Source organism: Aspergillus alliaceus (assembly GCF_009176365.1).
Source record: "Aspergillus alliaceus strain CBS 536.65 unplaced genomic scaffold BDW43scaffold_11, whole genome shotgun sequence".
Lineage (NCBI taxonomy): Eukaryota > Fungi > Ascomycota > Eurotiomycetes > Eurotiales > Aspergillaceae > Aspergillus > Aspergillus alliaceus.
The window spans coordinates 306749-322172 of NW_022474694.1; the positions used below are offsets into that span (position 1 = coordinate 306749).

Genomic DNA, 15424 nt, shown 5'->3' on the forward strand with positions numbered 1-15424 from the left:
CAACATTATTGGTCTATCCGTGACAGTCCAAAGTCACTTTAACTTTTTATTCTTTTCCAAGTGTTCCTCCCTAGTTCCAGTGTCTCAGACTTTCGGTCCTCGGTGTATCATACCACTAGCACTCTATTATACGGGAACGTAGATCTAGAGCATTTTCCTAATACTACTAAGATTAGCTTATATATTTACTCTTTTAGACGGGATGTTTAAGCTTTTTTTTCCTAGCGGTCATTATAAGTCCTTCCTAAGACTAGTTAAAATCTTATAGGCGCGTTACGTCCAAAAAAAAAGAAGAAGAAGAAAAAGAAAGAAAGAAAAAAGAAAGAAGAAAAAAGGCGCCTAGAGTTAGGGCTAAGTTTGCACGCACTGTCTAACTCAATCGGGTCGGTCGTGTTAGTTGATACCCGCTTGAGGGCATATTGCCCATCCTCCTGATGGAGAAGTGGATACACAATAAGTTGCTTGATGTATATATAAAGTTGGATGGTTATAATATCCTTTACTTCCGAATTTATTCCGGATAACGATACTGCCTCTAAATCCAATGTGGTTCAAATACAACACAGTAAGGGATAGTGGCCCCTCAACATCTTACATTGGCGAGTGCTTACTCCAGAGAGACGTTCGCTCTTTCGCAAAATATCGATTTATCAGATTTGATGCCCATTCCACCGGACAAAATGTGGTTGCCTACTGGTCTTTTCATGCATATTCCTTAGTTAATCCTTCGGCGACAATACCCTATCATAAATCGGTGCTTGACGGTGCGTTCTCGACCTAGGGCTTGTTTGGTCTAGAGTAAGGGTTTCGGGGCCCATGCCTATCAGGGTATGAGGATTTAACTGTATTTCTGACAGCCGCACTGTTCACGTGGTATTTCTATACATCAGATAAGCGGACCTTAAAGTTACACATGCAAGATGACTATCATTAGTACACTAAAATACTCAGTACAAGAATCCTGCAGTCCCTTAGCTCTCTTAGTCTTGAAGACACCGAACCTATGTATATTTTATATTTTGAGTGTCGACGGAGCCCGAGGAGTCCGTGGCCAAATATGACGCTATCCCGCGTCAATGTGGAGAAAAGGCCGTCAGTACATAGGCAACCGAGTAAGTGTCGCACCAGTACCACTTCGGACTTGGCTCCATCCATCTCCTCCTTCACGATATGGCTTCCTGTCTATTAAGAAATTCAACGATCCTATCCTTAGTACAACAGGTAGATTCCAGCGGTCTGGGCTTGATGTAGGGTACGTGGCATTCCATCGCTCCGCCCGACGATTATTGTTTCTGCGGCTCTATCCTTCCATTTCTGAGGCCAACCTCCTTCCAAATCGGCGATCATGACACCGGGATTGAACAGTCCAAGTCCAAGATCAAGGTGACTGCTACGACTATTGTCACTGCAACCATCAACATATGACCGCTCGCTCTCTCCCGCTTCAACATGCGTCTCTCACCTCTCTCCGCGGCGGCCACTCTCTGGTTTGCCACCTATGCCGCTGCCTCGAGCACAGGACCTGGTATTTCGGACATCACCGGCCGCCATACTTCTCGCGCACCACGCCCCATTGTATCCGGCCACGAGGTCCATCTCCCATGCGCTGGTTCCTCGATATGCGGCAAGGGCACGGCTCAGGAGCGCCGCCCAGACGACTACATCGTAAGCGATCACGACACCGTAAAGTATTCCACCGGCTAATCTCGCAGGCATTAACCTTTGCAACCATAAATGACACACTGAAAGTGAACGACAACACCATTCTTCCAGCGCCCCTTCCAGCGCCCCTTCCACCACAGCTCACGGCCATCAAACACTCAGGGTCAGATCCCGAAACCCTCACTCTACGATATGGAATGAACATCCTGCCAGTCCAGCGCTTCAGATCAGGCGCAATAGCTAACCTATTCCGCGTGGACCTGATGCTCTTCGACCAGACCACCCAGCCCGCAGAGGGTACCAACTTAATCTCAATTGGTCTTTCCCAAGACCCCCACTCCAATCTACGCATTACAATGATAACGATCAACCCAGCTCCACCCAACTCGAAATGCGACGAGAAATGCGACGGGGACAAGACCCAACGTCCAGGCAGGCCTCGTAGCAAAAACTCCATCTCCGAAATAAAACACCAAATCGACCGAGTCGGCCGCATGTTCTACGGATCTTTCACCACGCCTAAAGCCCGGGCGTGCAAATCGCACCGTGCCCATCAGTATTCGTGTCAACTGCATAGCCATAGACAAAAGAGTATGCTGATCGTGGACTTCATGCGCCTTATATATCCTGCTATCCTCCCCTTCTTGCTTGGGGTTATGGCCGGTGGTATTACTTGTATTATTGGGGTTATGGTGAGCAAGTCTGTCACTTATTGGTCTTCTCGGAGGGAGCGGGGTGGGTCCGATGGGGAGATTGAGAACGGGCCGGAAGTGCTCGTTGAGAAGCGTGGGTTGGTGGTTGAGGGTTAGGTTTAAGGTCTGGATTCTGTTTATGGGCGTTTGTAGATATCAATTATGCACGCAATTGTCGTGGTTGCTCCTATTTTTGTCGTTAGATCCCGATATAAGCCCGCCGCTAGCCAGCTAGCTACTGTAACTAACGGTAGAGCATTACCTAGATAGGCCCAGATTAGGAGGTATAGTTTGGGACGTATATCGAATATTCAGGGTGTACGGGTTTAAATACTGTAGCCGACATAAACATTCTCTCTTGAGGGATTTACTGAAGAATGCCTAGATTTTTGATGGCAAATCCCCAGTTATAGTTAAGTCTGGATATTGGGCGGATAAGTAACAAAGTCTTCAGTCTATAATTTAGTATACGAAGAAACAGTAGTGGATAGGGCGTGGCTATAGCCTGTTTAAGAATAGCAATCCATGAAGCCCGCCCATAACCGTGCTTGCCTGGAGTCAGGCAGCATGGCAAAACCTTGGTTTGGTGCCAAGGCAACGAATGCCCAGAATACGGATTGTGCAGGGCGGGGAAATAAAAGTAGGCAGCCGTGTTCCTAAGAACGGTTCAGAGTCCTATTCCCCCATATGTATGTCTGAAGAACGCCATTCGAAAGTATAATTGTAGTATGTTCGACTCCCGCGTTTGGAACTATGGTACAGCCTTGAAAAGTGCGATGCGGAATCATAGGTAGTAAGTGCATTTGCAGAATGTAGTGGAAGGCAGGAAGGCGTATCGAGCCGTGCAGATATGGCCTTGGGCGTTCGAAATATTGGCGACTAAGGTTGTGCAAACAGGTATCGTCAGCATGCTAGGGTTGGGTCGACCACAGTGGTCTTTTTATTGGACAACGTGGTGTTTATTATACATTGGAACCAAATCATGCTTAATCTAGGTTAGCGGTGACTTCTATTAGCGTTGCCTGAACATGACCCATTATATAGCAGGAACCCTCTGTCATATTGTATTCTCTTAATAATTGGCTTTTTGATTCATGTCTCAGGGCGCTGTCTTGGCAACAAATTCGCCATTCGGGGTAAGCAAGCGAAGTTATAACAATATGGACGCCTAGAGGGTAGATCCTTGGGAGGCGGGAAAACTTGAGGTTGCAAAAAATCCGTTGTCGTGACACCCACAGTCCCCTCCCGGCTAGGCAGATAGACGAGAAAATTCTAACATGACCTATCTAGTACAAGTTTATAGCAGGGTAAGTTAGGAAGTGAGACCCACAGGTGTTCTAGACAGGTAAATACCCAACGCATCTTCAGCAATTGGTCGGCAGCAGCCGTAAAGTATATGCCAGGGCAGATTGAATTGCGTCAATGTTGGTTGGATGGTTCGCGATATGTTGATGTATTACGTGCTATGAAGAGAGATCACTATGCATATCAAGCAAATCCTGTATCAGAAATATGGTTATCTGTGAGTTTGGGTGTAACTAGGTATATAGCTGCTATGTGTTCGACTTCTCGTCTCTCAGCTTCTCCAGGAATTTAATTTCCTTTCGTAGCTCTTCAATGTCATGCTCAATCTCATGTCGCGGTGCCACCCAGTACCTGAACTTGTAAATCATCGCAGAGATCATCAACAGCGCGACTGACACCAGGGATGACCATTGTCCAACCTGTTGCGGTTCCTCCTGGGACGGCCCGTCGTGATAAATATAGTATTCAATCCAAACCACAAAGGCGATAACAGTGAGTGGGCTGATGATGATGCTGAATAGCAACGCCCCAAGAATGATGACGTCAAAGATCACTTTCGCCCAGGAGGTTGCTGACCGTAGAGTAAACAATTGCGATGCCGGTTTCCATGATGACAGTTTTATTCTCGTTTTCTCTACCACTGACTCGCGACTGTGTCGAGATGCATGGACCGCAATATAAAAGTCCTCCTTCAGACCCCCGATAATATTTTTTCTCTCTTGCCAGACCTGCCGGACTCGCGCCGATGGAATTCGGGAGCGATACGGTAGCACTCTGATGAGCAGCAACAGGACGTTCAGGACCATAGTAAGGCCGACCAGGCTGTAGATGTACCGCTGGGAGTAGATCACCTTGCCCCAGAACCTATGGCGTTTTGCGAATCGGTTGGTTCCCGACGCTACGACCGCTTGTAGTGAGGTTTGCTGACGTAGCACCTGACTGGAATTGAAGCACGGGTATAAGCAAACGTCGCTGAGCCGGAGTAAGAGTGTATCATTGGTAAAGATGTCCCACACGCTGTTGTTCCACGATGACTGGTACTGCCATGTCTCCCATCCGTCACTCGATATCGTATCCTGGGGAGGTAGCTGCGGTAAGCAGAAGGTATATTGTGCTGGGGTCTTTTTCAGTCTAGGCCAATAGGCTAAAGAGCAGATGGTCCCCGCTAGCATGAAAACATTCCACAACGAGAAAATAATGTAGCCGATACGATCTTGGGCAAAGACTCGAGACCAGCACTGCAGTGGTAGGAACACGAGATATCCCGTCACTACGATGGAAAGAACGGCGTCTGCATCGAGCTCGATCGCTGCAGGACTAATGTCAATCTCGTTGGTTCCGGTTTTCAACGCCGGAAAGCCATCCCATAGGGTAGTATTATCGGAAACAAATGGAATGGAGACCGGCTGCGGTGTCGGATGCTTTGCTGAGCTGGAGACAAGAATAAATGCCTGAATAGCAGCCGAGCCGGCATACGTAGCAGCGGCACCAAGGAAGACGTCAGCTAACCAGCCAGTCCAGCGCGTGACGCATACAGCTAGGAGCAGAGCGTAGAAGAGGTATCGTGGACACGAATCATAGATGGTGCTAATGGGGTAGACGCAGAGGACCTCTTGTGCCACGAAGAGTGGCGACTCCCGGGTCACGTTCATCTTTCGTTAGAAGTTCCTGGTTGCTATAACATACTGGCGTATTTTTCTCTGTGATATGAGCGAGTTGTGATGTGGTAGAAATTCATTTCACACGATCAGGAAGGTTTGTTGTCACCTGAAGATCTTTTGCGGGCGGTCTGGAACTCTCGCAAAAGTAAAATCGACTGCCGGATTTGGAAGGGCATACCTTTATGCAGTGATTGGGTATGGGAGATCGACGCCTCTAATTGGTGTTAACGTGGCTGTGGCCTAACCTTACTTCGCACAGCCACAACAGTATATTCATCACTAACTGCATTATACTCTATCAGTATGTACGATGATGAGATCCACATCGTATATCAAGATAGATACGATGTCAGCTAGTAGCCTAGATCAGCCTATGGTGCTACCTACTACTGCCCTAAATACTATCTATCGCCGCATATTGAATCATTGTGTGACAAAAAATTATATATCCGAGCTATGCTACCTGTGCCACGTTCAACAAGACCTGATCAGGTTCAGTGTCACCTACAATTTTAAATCGTACTCAGGGCAAATGGAATTATCTGCCAACCATAACTCTCCGTTTCCAACGACCGTCTTAACAAATTAGTATATGTTGATCGGACTCCAAAGGAAATCGTGACGCCTGCAAGTCTCCGCCGCAGTGTGCAAAATGCTGCCTAAATCAAGGCAGTTGACACTCATTATCTACTCCGCGAGCATTACACATATGACCTAAACAGATTTCCTGTCCGATGAAAAGGAACAGTTGCCATCTGGCCTAGCCAGTAAATACGCAATATATCTCGGCAAATGCTGCGCCGTAATCACACCCTGTATCGGACTGACAGCATATCACGACTAGCTACTAGACCCACCCTTTAGCGTCACACCTAATTTGTGGCCCTTACACAAAGCTCGGAATATTACATCCCAGACTCATACGGACCTTCGGTTCCCCTATACTGCACCCCATGCGGATTTACAGCTGCATAAGCATCCCAGGCATCACAGGTCTCCTTCAAGACACGTGGGTTAAGAAACTTCCAAAACTCAGCCTTTCGCTCAACAATCTGCTGCGCAAAGCCCGATGATGAATGGAAACCCATATGACAATGCAGGAGCCAAGCTCCGGGATTATCAACCGGAAACGCAATCACAAGGTGTCCTCCAGCAGGCAGTATGGCTACATCGCGCCGGGGAGGATTGCGTGTCTGCAAGGTGCTATTCGTTGAGAAGGGTCCAACACCCTGAGCAAGGACGAAGAAGTCATGCCCTGCATGAAACGGAGAGTTCATTAGCTAAATCGCCCACAACAGGCAAGGATCGAGCATATGGAGTAATGGGGTGTGAGGGGGGAATGTACCGTGCAGATGGATTGGATGTGTGACCCCTAGGGTGGTGGTGATGATGAACATGGCCCATTGGTTGGCATTGGGGAGCTCAATCGCCCCAGGGTCTGGGATCATGCTGTCGATACCTGGAATCGGAGGGTGTTGGAGTGTCGGGTTGCGCCAGGAGAGGTTGAAGGCGCCACTACCAACGGTCCATAGGAATACCCCAGAATTAATCGTGGCAATAGTCGCTATTGGGTTTGTAATCCTGATTGCATCGGAGATCAAGGCGTCTAGTGAAACCCAGGGCACAAGATCGGACATAGGTATGTCCTGGCACTGAATGTCGTCTTCGTAGGCCCATTTATTCGTTGAGGGCTCTGCGGTTCCGTTTGCCCCGTGATAGTGGAGAATGCCTTTGATGTTATCGCCGGTGGGTATGTTGGAACATGCTGATTGAGGGACTGATCGGATCCAATAGTTGTCCACAGGTTGATTTGCTTCGACAACGATATCGTAGCGCTGACCCATGCCGATGGCGACATTGTTTGTCATAAATGGGACGATTGGGACGAAGTCGCTAGCAATGACTGTTAGGTTGTGATTGTCTATTGAGAACTTGAAGTGGGCATTCATTGCGGCATTCACTAGTCGAATTCGGTATCTCTTTCCAGGGACGAACTCGGCTTGGAACCGTTTACCAACAGTATTGGTAGCACTGGTGGACCAAACATTTGTCATATTGATCAGGCCGGTGTCTATCGTTGGCGTGGTGGGAGCCCTAAGCTGGCCCATGTACATCTCGTTGAACGGGCGATGTGACCAGTCATTGAGAAACAACACACCAAGGTCTTCATCATAGTCAGCTGTCCTAGGGCCATGAACTACAAGGCCACCGAACACCCCTTCCCATGACTGAAGAGAAAAGTGGGAATGGTAGAAGCTAGAGCCATACTGTTCGGCTCTCCAGATATAGGTATAGCTGGTTCCAGGCGCGATAGGGCACTGAGTAACTGACACTGCGCCGTCCATCTGGTTGTTAAGGAACTGCCGTACTCCATGAAAGTGGATACTTGTTCCATTGTCCTGCAGGCTATTTTGGACATGGACCACGACGGTGTCTCCCCAGTCAGCCTCGATGGTGGGGCCTGGGTACTGACCGTTGACTACCATCATGGGCCTTTGGACCCCATCGGGGCCCGCGGTGACGTTCGAGATGTCAAGCCAATACTCTCTGACAACGCCAGAAGTGGGAACTGTTGTGTAGTAGTTGGTGTTGATGTCAAATTGCTGTGGTTGCGGACCTTTCGGGATGCCACGTGAGGGTGAGATGAGGAAACTCAGAGCCGAGTCGGTACGGTAGACATTGGCGGCCAGCGCGATACCGATAATGAGAAGAAAGAGAAGATCCTTCATGTTGGTCATGGGGAGACAAAGTCGTGTAAGTCGTTCGTGGAAAGATTCCTGTTCTGTTGTATGTCTTCCGAGAGAAGATAGAAGCCCAATATATATGCATCCGATTGAATGGAACGGCTTCTTAGGCGGAGAGTATTGAGGTAGGAATGTTAGTTCTTACTCTGTTTTGGCAAGCTGTCTAGCTCCATTGTTGATATGGAGCATATGCAGCCGCATAGCTCTCAAAGATCGGTGTGACCGGTCACACGGTAACTTCTCGACGAATAAGTGAGAGCGCCTTCAATATCAGTTTCTAACTGGCTCTGGCGGACTAAGATGCCTGATTCTTTCAAGCCCAACAGAAGATCTTGTTTGTGGCAACAATTACCAACTTGAACCCTATGGAATAACCATCGACTGCTTATGTTATATGCATGCCGATGACCTAAACGCGGGAGTTTGCGCAACGGAGCACGACATAAATATAGATCATTCGGAAATTGTATACTAGAGCACGCACAAGAGAGATTGGGGCTCCGTGAGCTTTTCTCATGGGTAAGGATGGTAACAAATCCGAGAAGCCTACATACCAGCCCGAGATAATTCTATATGATTCGAAGCGGCCTAGGCGTGATGTAATCAATGCTGCGGGCATAGTTGCACGACAAATTGGGCGTAAGCCTTAGAAGTTTTGACAAAAACATTTGCTTCTGTCGAATTGATGCTTTTTACGGCTCCATAGTACGTGATACGGTTGCACGGGTATTTGTATACTATCCAGCCGTGAATGCCCAAGGAAACTGTTCACAAGAAAAAGAGCTTCGCTTACAGTCTCTGAACTCGGCATATGATCTAGATGTGAGATCATAGCAGTACTTCTTAATGAAGCCTTGACGTATTGATTGCTGGTCTATTCTGGTAACATTCCCACAAAGCGACATATCAGATGATTCAAGGAGACAAAGAATGCTTCGGCTATCACAGTCGTTGAATGAGATCTCTTGCTGAGGATGATTACGCAGACAGGGAGCAAGGCATATCTTGCAAGACCCTGCATCGATGGTGATACGCAAACAATTATAGTAAGGTCTATTCTGCGAAAACCCAAATCGTAGGAGATAAGCTTTCGGGATATTTTCCTGTATTCATTTCAAAACCTTCCATTTGGCTGATGAATGTGGGATCCGAGTTGACATTAGGACTGCCAAGGGATATATACGAGGCTGTACCACACGCGTAGTTTCCTACGGCACACGATCACCATCGCCTGAGAAGTGTCTATAGGGAAGTAAGTCTTACTAACGTGAATGAGTAATTGCTGCTGTTGCTGGCGGATGTACTTCTCAAAACAGGAGATGTGGTACCCCGTATAATACCTTACGTATGACTTCTCACAGGGTAGCATGACATATAGAAGTAAATATCAGGCTCGCAAATTGATTTATGCTAATATACGTGATTGAAAACGAGTAAACATGGAATGGACGTATGCTAGAAGGCCGTTCATGTTGCAACGGACTTCAGATTCAACCTTCAGATTGGCATTTCTGAATCATATTTCATATAACAAATCGTCGACGGAGTTATGGGGGAAAGACGGTATATTCTCTGTATATTGCGATTAGCGCGTACGTTCTGCCCTTCGTTGTTTTCATTGTGTGTTAATTTGTCCCTTCCCATGTCTGTATGCACGGTAGTCATCTAACAATAACCTTGCTTCTCGTGATCTCGCCATTTGCTCCCAAAGTAGAAGTACGGTGCCAGGCTACCTGCCCTATATCATGGTATGGGAATGTCGACAGGGGCAGTAAGAGAGGCTCGGAGACTGCTTAGAGGGAGCATTTAACCGATCGAGAAATTCAGCTGGGATAGTGGCTGTGTAGGCATAGAGGAACTCAGCTACTACTTCGGCGTTAGCAAGAATGATGACCATTGGTAAATGGATCAACCCTATCTGTCAATCCGACATGGTATTGTGATTTACTCAGAAGCATCGGGCTGTACTCTGGGCTAAGTGTGTTGTCTCTTGATTAACCATGAGAGGGCACCCTAGACTCTGTGTAGTATGCCGCTGCGTTCGTTCAAGCGCTGTTGTTGTAGACGCATCTGCTCTTTGTGTCACTATATGGGGCCGCTCTGCTTGGGTTAGAGCAATCAATATAGAGACGATATAGGCCCCCATCTGATAGATCCAATTCCTTACTACCTAATACTAATAGTCAAATAGGTCCTGATAATCATTGGCCCTTTAAGGGAGAGGTGTGTCATCAATCATATAACCGGTGGGGACTTCGGAAACTCATTGGACGCCATAAATCCCGTCACCGGCTATCCAATCTCACTTGCATGTCCGGCGCAATCCTCCCCTATAAAAGCCCCCATAGAGGCTGCGCTACTGTCGAATCTCAGACACGCATTGTTTGATCAAAAGCTTATATGTAGCCTAGCTTACGTGCTATACATCATTAGTGACAACTAACAAATGTCGAGGAGCCTATGGGAAGCCAACTTGGCTTACTGGACCTACTCCGTCTAGACTATGATAGATAGTCCAATCATCACCGCTGCAGATGGAGACTCGATTGAACTCCTAGTTGAATAAGCCAGTGGTCATTCGGCTAGAGAGGGAGATCGAATTAGGTGTCTGTGCATTGCCCTTTTTTCTCGAGGAATGACATTTATATCCTTACATAGACCAGTGAGCCATCATAGGACTATTTCCTCTCGGTAGTATTTCATTCTCCGATCTCCCTTCTGTTTCAAATAACCCTACTCCAAAAGACACATACTCCTCCTGGCAACCGGCTAATTATCGAGCCTATACATGGCCGTTTCCTATCTTCTTTCAAATATATGAGTCATTGCAGAGGATAGCTATTATTCGAAGTAACCCTATTGGCCCTGTCATTTTATGACACAATATATATATAGACCTAACATTGGTAGAGACCGATAAAGGACTCTATGAAAACTTGCAGACTGGGAAGGATAAGGAACCAACGTACAATACGTTTCTGATAAAGTGATTCTAATCTAATCATCACTTTTGTGAATCGTCGTGGTTTTGTATAATAGCAGAAGAAGCGGACTTTGTGGCCTTAGGCTTCACTTTGGCATCATCTACCGTGCCTAATAGCTTCATGATAGACGTCCTTCTGACCTTATCCGCTGCTCGACGGGCGTTGTCATAATGCCCCCCCCTAGCAAGGACATTCGTACCATGCCGTAGCAAGATTTTCCAGATTTCCTTTCTATGCCACGCTGCAGCTTGCAGGGGAAAGCATATTTGGCCCCCTTTGTGTTGACGTCAGCTCTAGGATCCAGAAGCAATTGCACCATCTTTATATGTCCACCGGCTATAGCTACCTGCAGTGCATTTCTGTAGTATACGCCATTCTGCGTGTCTACATCGTGCCCCTTGAACGATGAAAAGACGCGAACTATATAGATGGGGCCATCCAGTAGTAGAAAATGCGGTACATATCCACACCGATGGTCGGTGAGGAGTCTGTAGAATGCTGTCAGAATCTTGTCCATCTTGGAATGTTTTAACAATGCCTGCAGAAACTTTCGCTGGAAGACACCAGAGGCTTGCGCAGACTCAGCATGGTAGAATATGTACTTGGCTGCGTAGGGCAGAAAAGGATAGCTCCGAACAACATGATAATCTTTCTCAATGGGCAGTTTCATCCCATCACATACGGAAAGCAACATCTCCTTAGATAATCGTGGCTGGCACCAACGGGGTTGTCCTGTAAAGGTTCTCAGCCTTTGATTAGGAAGCAAAGAGTCGTGAATAGAGAGGTAGATAAACTGGAGTGTAGTCCCTCCGCGTCGCTGTTCGATCAGGCTTTTTGGTGAATGGATAATACGGCGACCGCAGGATCACTGTTCATCTTAGGGTTGTCCCAGGGATCAACGTGTTGCCGGGTAGTCCCTACCAGAATCCATTGTATACTAGCCATGTCTATGGTTAGTAGAGTCTAAAATACTTCCTCAAGATCAGGAGGGAGTTCCTTGAGGAGCGTTTGCAGCTTTCCATGATTAAATGCCCACGACAAGGTCAGCAAACATGAAGATACCAGAGGATTTTGTTCAGAAGCTGGTCTTCAATTTCTTAGGTTAGCCCTATAGTTGGTTCCCAATGTATATTTGGATATCTTCATCATGTTACCGCATCTGCTCTATAATCAATTGCAAGGATGTTCTCATACTGACCGTAGGATACTGTCCCGCACGGACTTTCCGTTGATCCAAAGACCCAGTTATTGCTCAAAAGGCCATCATGATGTCGCCACTACTAGAAAGCCTTCGTTTCTAAAAATCAATTGCAAGTGCTTCGATGGGGAACAGAAATAATCTTGATGACGAGCATCGATGTTGTGAAAGCTGAAGGAGCGGCCACAATCTAATTGTTGTTAGTTCATCCGTAAAATTGGCCGCATAGAACGGAAAAATGGCTCTAGAAGTTAGAGCCATTTGCTGTCAGTGACCTTCTTTCTCTATTTTCGGCGGGATAGACATAGGGATAAATGTAGGCCTTACTCTTTGAACTACACATATACATGTTAGCTGGCATGCCTCGTGGGTCCTACAAATAGTGCATACTGTTGCCGTTTCTGAGCTTACTGGCCTGTCAACCATAGCCTAAAGATCTAGTAAGGCCTTCATGCAGCTGCTGCTGCTACGGCCGCATATGCCTGTCCCAACTTGTGGCTGTCTGCATAGTCACAATCCCCTGTACTTTCCATTTCGAATGGTATGACCCCCTCGTCTTTTGCGATAATATTGCGATCCTCCCCGGCCTTCATCACAGTGTCCCCAGTCGCAATCCGACCGAAATGAATCAGCGACGACGGTGCCCGCGTGATAGTCTTCGCAACCGGCACTCATTCACGAACAACCAAGTGTGTCGGATCACATCCTAATTGCTGGCAAGATGCTTTCTGGGCAATACGGCAATTCTTCCTCCTTCATAAAACTCACAGTCTCCAGACCTGAAATGTCGATGGGGATAAGTAGGCTTGAACAGCTGGTCTCATCCAGCACTGGGATATTTGATCCTTCTAGTCTCAAGATTTGGGAACAATGCATCGATATTTACTGCCAGCTTGTCATGAAGGCGTTTTCTATTTTGCTGCGATTGCAACTTGGCCAATATTGCTCTAATTTGGGCCCTGGGTGAGCTGAGATTGTCCGTCGGAGTATCTTTTCGTATAAACTGGCTCCCAGGAAACCGTCTCCCAAAGTCAAACTCTGTCACGCCGTCGCTGATGATCACGTCGCCCAGGGTAATCTCGGCGCCATCTTATCGGTTTGAAACTCTTCAGCAGATATTGACGAGCAAGGCGGACTTGATGCCAGGAAAGCTCGATCGAAAATTAGCTGCGACATTGGCGGCGTTTCTCTTGCAAATCCCTGGCATATGAGCGAGCACAACATAGTGGTTGCAAACCATCCCCGGCGTATACACGTTTACATCGGTGGTTAATTTGTCGTATTTATCTCCATGATCTTCCCAGAACTTGTCGAATGCCACTTCCACAGCATCCGCTTCTGTGGGTAATGCACATATGATTGGCGTCTGAATATCTGCGAGCGACCTGGGTTGCTTTGGAAACCCCATCTAATGCGGGATATGCGTTTAAACAGCGGCATTTGGTGTAAATCCTTCTTCGTAGCAGCAGCAGCAGCAGTAGTGGTAGTTGTGTACTGGGCGACACAGCGGCAGCTCGCTCAATGTGTGTGACAACCAATGCCACAACTTGCTTCTCCTGGCCTGGTGATGGAAGATGAGAATCGTTTGGCGCCTATCAGTGAAAAGGTAGACGCCGTTGTTCACAAGGATGAGGCCGAGGCCGAGGCAAAGGCAAGGCTGCACAAACCCCGATATATGCCGTGGATATACATCTGACTCCGCAGAGCTTAAGTCTTTCCTCGTTGGAAAATGAAAGACCGGCGCTCGTTGCCAGTCTCCAGAATATAATGCCTTCCTGTCTAGTCTTCATCCAACTTCAACTATTCAAAGGGATGGCGGAACACGGCCTATAGAAAGCCAAATGATGCAAATGTTTGATCTTGAGAGGGAAACTTTAAAAACGCGAAAGACCATGTACTCCATACTCTAGGTTGACTCAGGTAACTAGGCGAACGTCGCGCACTCTAAAAAGCCTTCTGTATGGATACCTGACCGGCTTGCGAGGACTAAATGATGCCGGCCATCTCGCCACAAACATCAACACTCTCATAGTTCAAACCGAAGCCCTTTACCTCCGGGCTGATTCTGAAGTAAAAGTTGGCCTTGTGCTATGTCTTGATCTGTCCAAAGACTCGTCATAATGCCAAGCCTGTTCAGCCCAGCGCCGCGCCATCGCGGCTTACATATCTTTCTGATGAGCCTTCGTAAGTAGCAACTTCTCTCTCGTAGTGAAAACCATCCTGAAAGCATGTTCATGGTAGCCAGTACGTTTGCCCAGCTGGGACGTGTCGGTCGAGTTGTCACAGGACTGAAGCCCTGTCGGCAGAATAACATGGCCATCACCATTACCAAACAGGGTAAAGGTAGTATCATATCTTTCGTCGCCGTATGCCCTTGATTGTGGCATGCAGCTTGACGGCGGGATCGGTGTCCCGTCTGGCAATATCGAGCTCGGAAAGTAGGCGCTCCTCCAGTCCATCAAATTCGAGACCGCTGTTCCAGGAGCTCCTGGTCAAAGCCTTCAAGGAATTCGCTGCTATCAAGTGATCGTCGGACGACGGCGTCTTTTTGCTCAACCGGGCCGGTCGGTGATGTACCGACTGACCCCCAGTAGCGGGCAGCGGTGGAGAAGATCAGATTATAACCGACGAGGATGTAACTAATGTATCTGTTACAATCCTTGTGTCCTTCACCACGGCAGATCATTAATGTGAGACAGAAGGCTCCGTTTAGAAATGTGTTACTTGGGGAGAATCGTTAGAATAAGGTGTGATGCACAGATGGGAAGGTTGACTTACATACTGGAACTGGTACCTATCTTCTTAACATACACGCCCAAGACACTACAAGACATGGAAATTCGTTTCTCAAGAACAGCGAGTGCGACACCGGCGTCGTGTTCGCTGAACTCGATCACCTCAAGGGTGGTCTCATCCGTGCTGTATGGAGCTGATACAGCAACCTCATTCCTGACGAGGTGCGGTGCTGATAGGGCTATATTGTCCAAATACAAGAAGGGGTAAGATGGTACAAGAGACCCTCATTGTACTTAAATGCCTGTGGCTGCTGTGGTGACAAAATGTGAATGAAAAGATGAATATTACCGATAGGAGCGGGATCTCGAGCTCATATTTGTAGACCACACAGGCATCAACATGACAAGGACTTGACGTACCCAGTGGTATGCTATTCATTCTT

The 15424-nt window shown here is 47.4% G+C and overlaps 5 protein-coding genes across 5 annotated transcripts; 1 reads left to right on the forward strand and 4 right to left on the reverse strand.

The window, feature by feature from the left end:
• Positions 1–908: 908 nt before the first annotated feature.
• Positions 909–2798, forward strand: BDW43DRAFT_269422 (uncharacterized protein). The gene is made up of 2 exons (XM_032041227.1): positions 909–1665; positions 1713–2798. The coding sequence occupies exons 1-2, from the start codon at positions 1450–1452 to the stop codon at positions 2469–2471; spliced, it is 975 nt and encodes a 324-aa protein (XP_031902518.1). The 5' UTR covers positions 909–1449; the 3' UTR covers positions 2472–2798.
• Positions 2799–3869: 1071 nt separating this feature from the next.
• Positions 3870–5414, reverse strand: BDW43DRAFT_269427 (uncharacterized protein). The gene has a single exon (XM_032041228.1). It carries the CDS (start codon positions 5309–5311, stop codon positions 3908–3910), a length of 1404 nt encoding a protein of 467 aa, XP_031902519.1. The 5' UTR covers positions 5312–5414; the 3' UTR covers positions 3870–3907.
• A 326-nt stretch (positions 5415–5740) lies between these two features.
• Positions 5741–8049, reverse strand: BDW43DRAFT_318090 (Cupredoxin; the record flags this gene model as incomplete). Its single annotated transcript, XM_032048643.1, has 3 exons — positions 5741–6575; positions 6666–7923; positions 7999–8049. 3 exons carry the CDS (start codon positions 8047–8049, stop codon positions 6226–6228), a joined length of 1659 nt encoding a protein of 552 aa, XP_031902520.1. The 3' UTR covers positions 5741–6225.
• A 4646-nt stretch (positions 8050–12695) lies between these two features.
• On the reverse strand, positions 12696–13654 carry BDW43DRAFT_298754 (uncharacterized protein; the record flags this gene model as incomplete). The annotated part of the gene is made up of 4 exons (XM_032044609.1): positions 12696–12902; positions 12933–12992; positions 13133–13324; positions 13370–13654. The coding sequence occupies 4 exons, from the start codon at positions 13652–13654 to the stop codon at positions 12696–12698; spliced, it is 744 nt and encodes a 247-aa protein (XP_031902521.1).
• Positions 13655–14704: 1050 nt separating this feature from the next.
• BDW43DRAFT_309020 (uncharacterized protein) lies at positions 14705–15080 on the reverse strand (the record flags this gene model as incomplete). The annotated part of the gene is made up of 2 exons (XM_032046620.1): positions 14705–14969; positions 15025–15080. The coding sequence occupies 2 exons, from the start codon at positions 15078–15080 to the stop codon at positions 14705–14707; spliced, it is 321 nt and encodes a 106-aa protein (XP_031902522.1).
• Between the last annotated feature and the right edge of the window lie 344 nt (positions 15081–15424).

What these genes read in the sequence shown, in the direction of transcription:
- BDW43DRAFT_269427 (XM_032041228.1), bottom strand. Translation starts at nt 5,311, where the DNA reads ATGAACGTGACCCGGGAGTCGCCACTCTTCGTGGCACAAGAGGTCCTC.
- BDW43DRAFT_269422 (XM_032041227.1), top strand. Translation starts at nt 1,450, where the DNA reads ATGCGTCTCTCACCTCTCTCCGCGGCGGCCACTCTCTGGTTTGCCACC. An exon ending in GCCGCCCAGACGACTACATC is followed by an intron (nt 1,666 to 1,712) that starts GTAAGCGATCAC and finishes CTAATCTCGCAG; the next exon opens with GCATTAACCTTTGCAACCAT.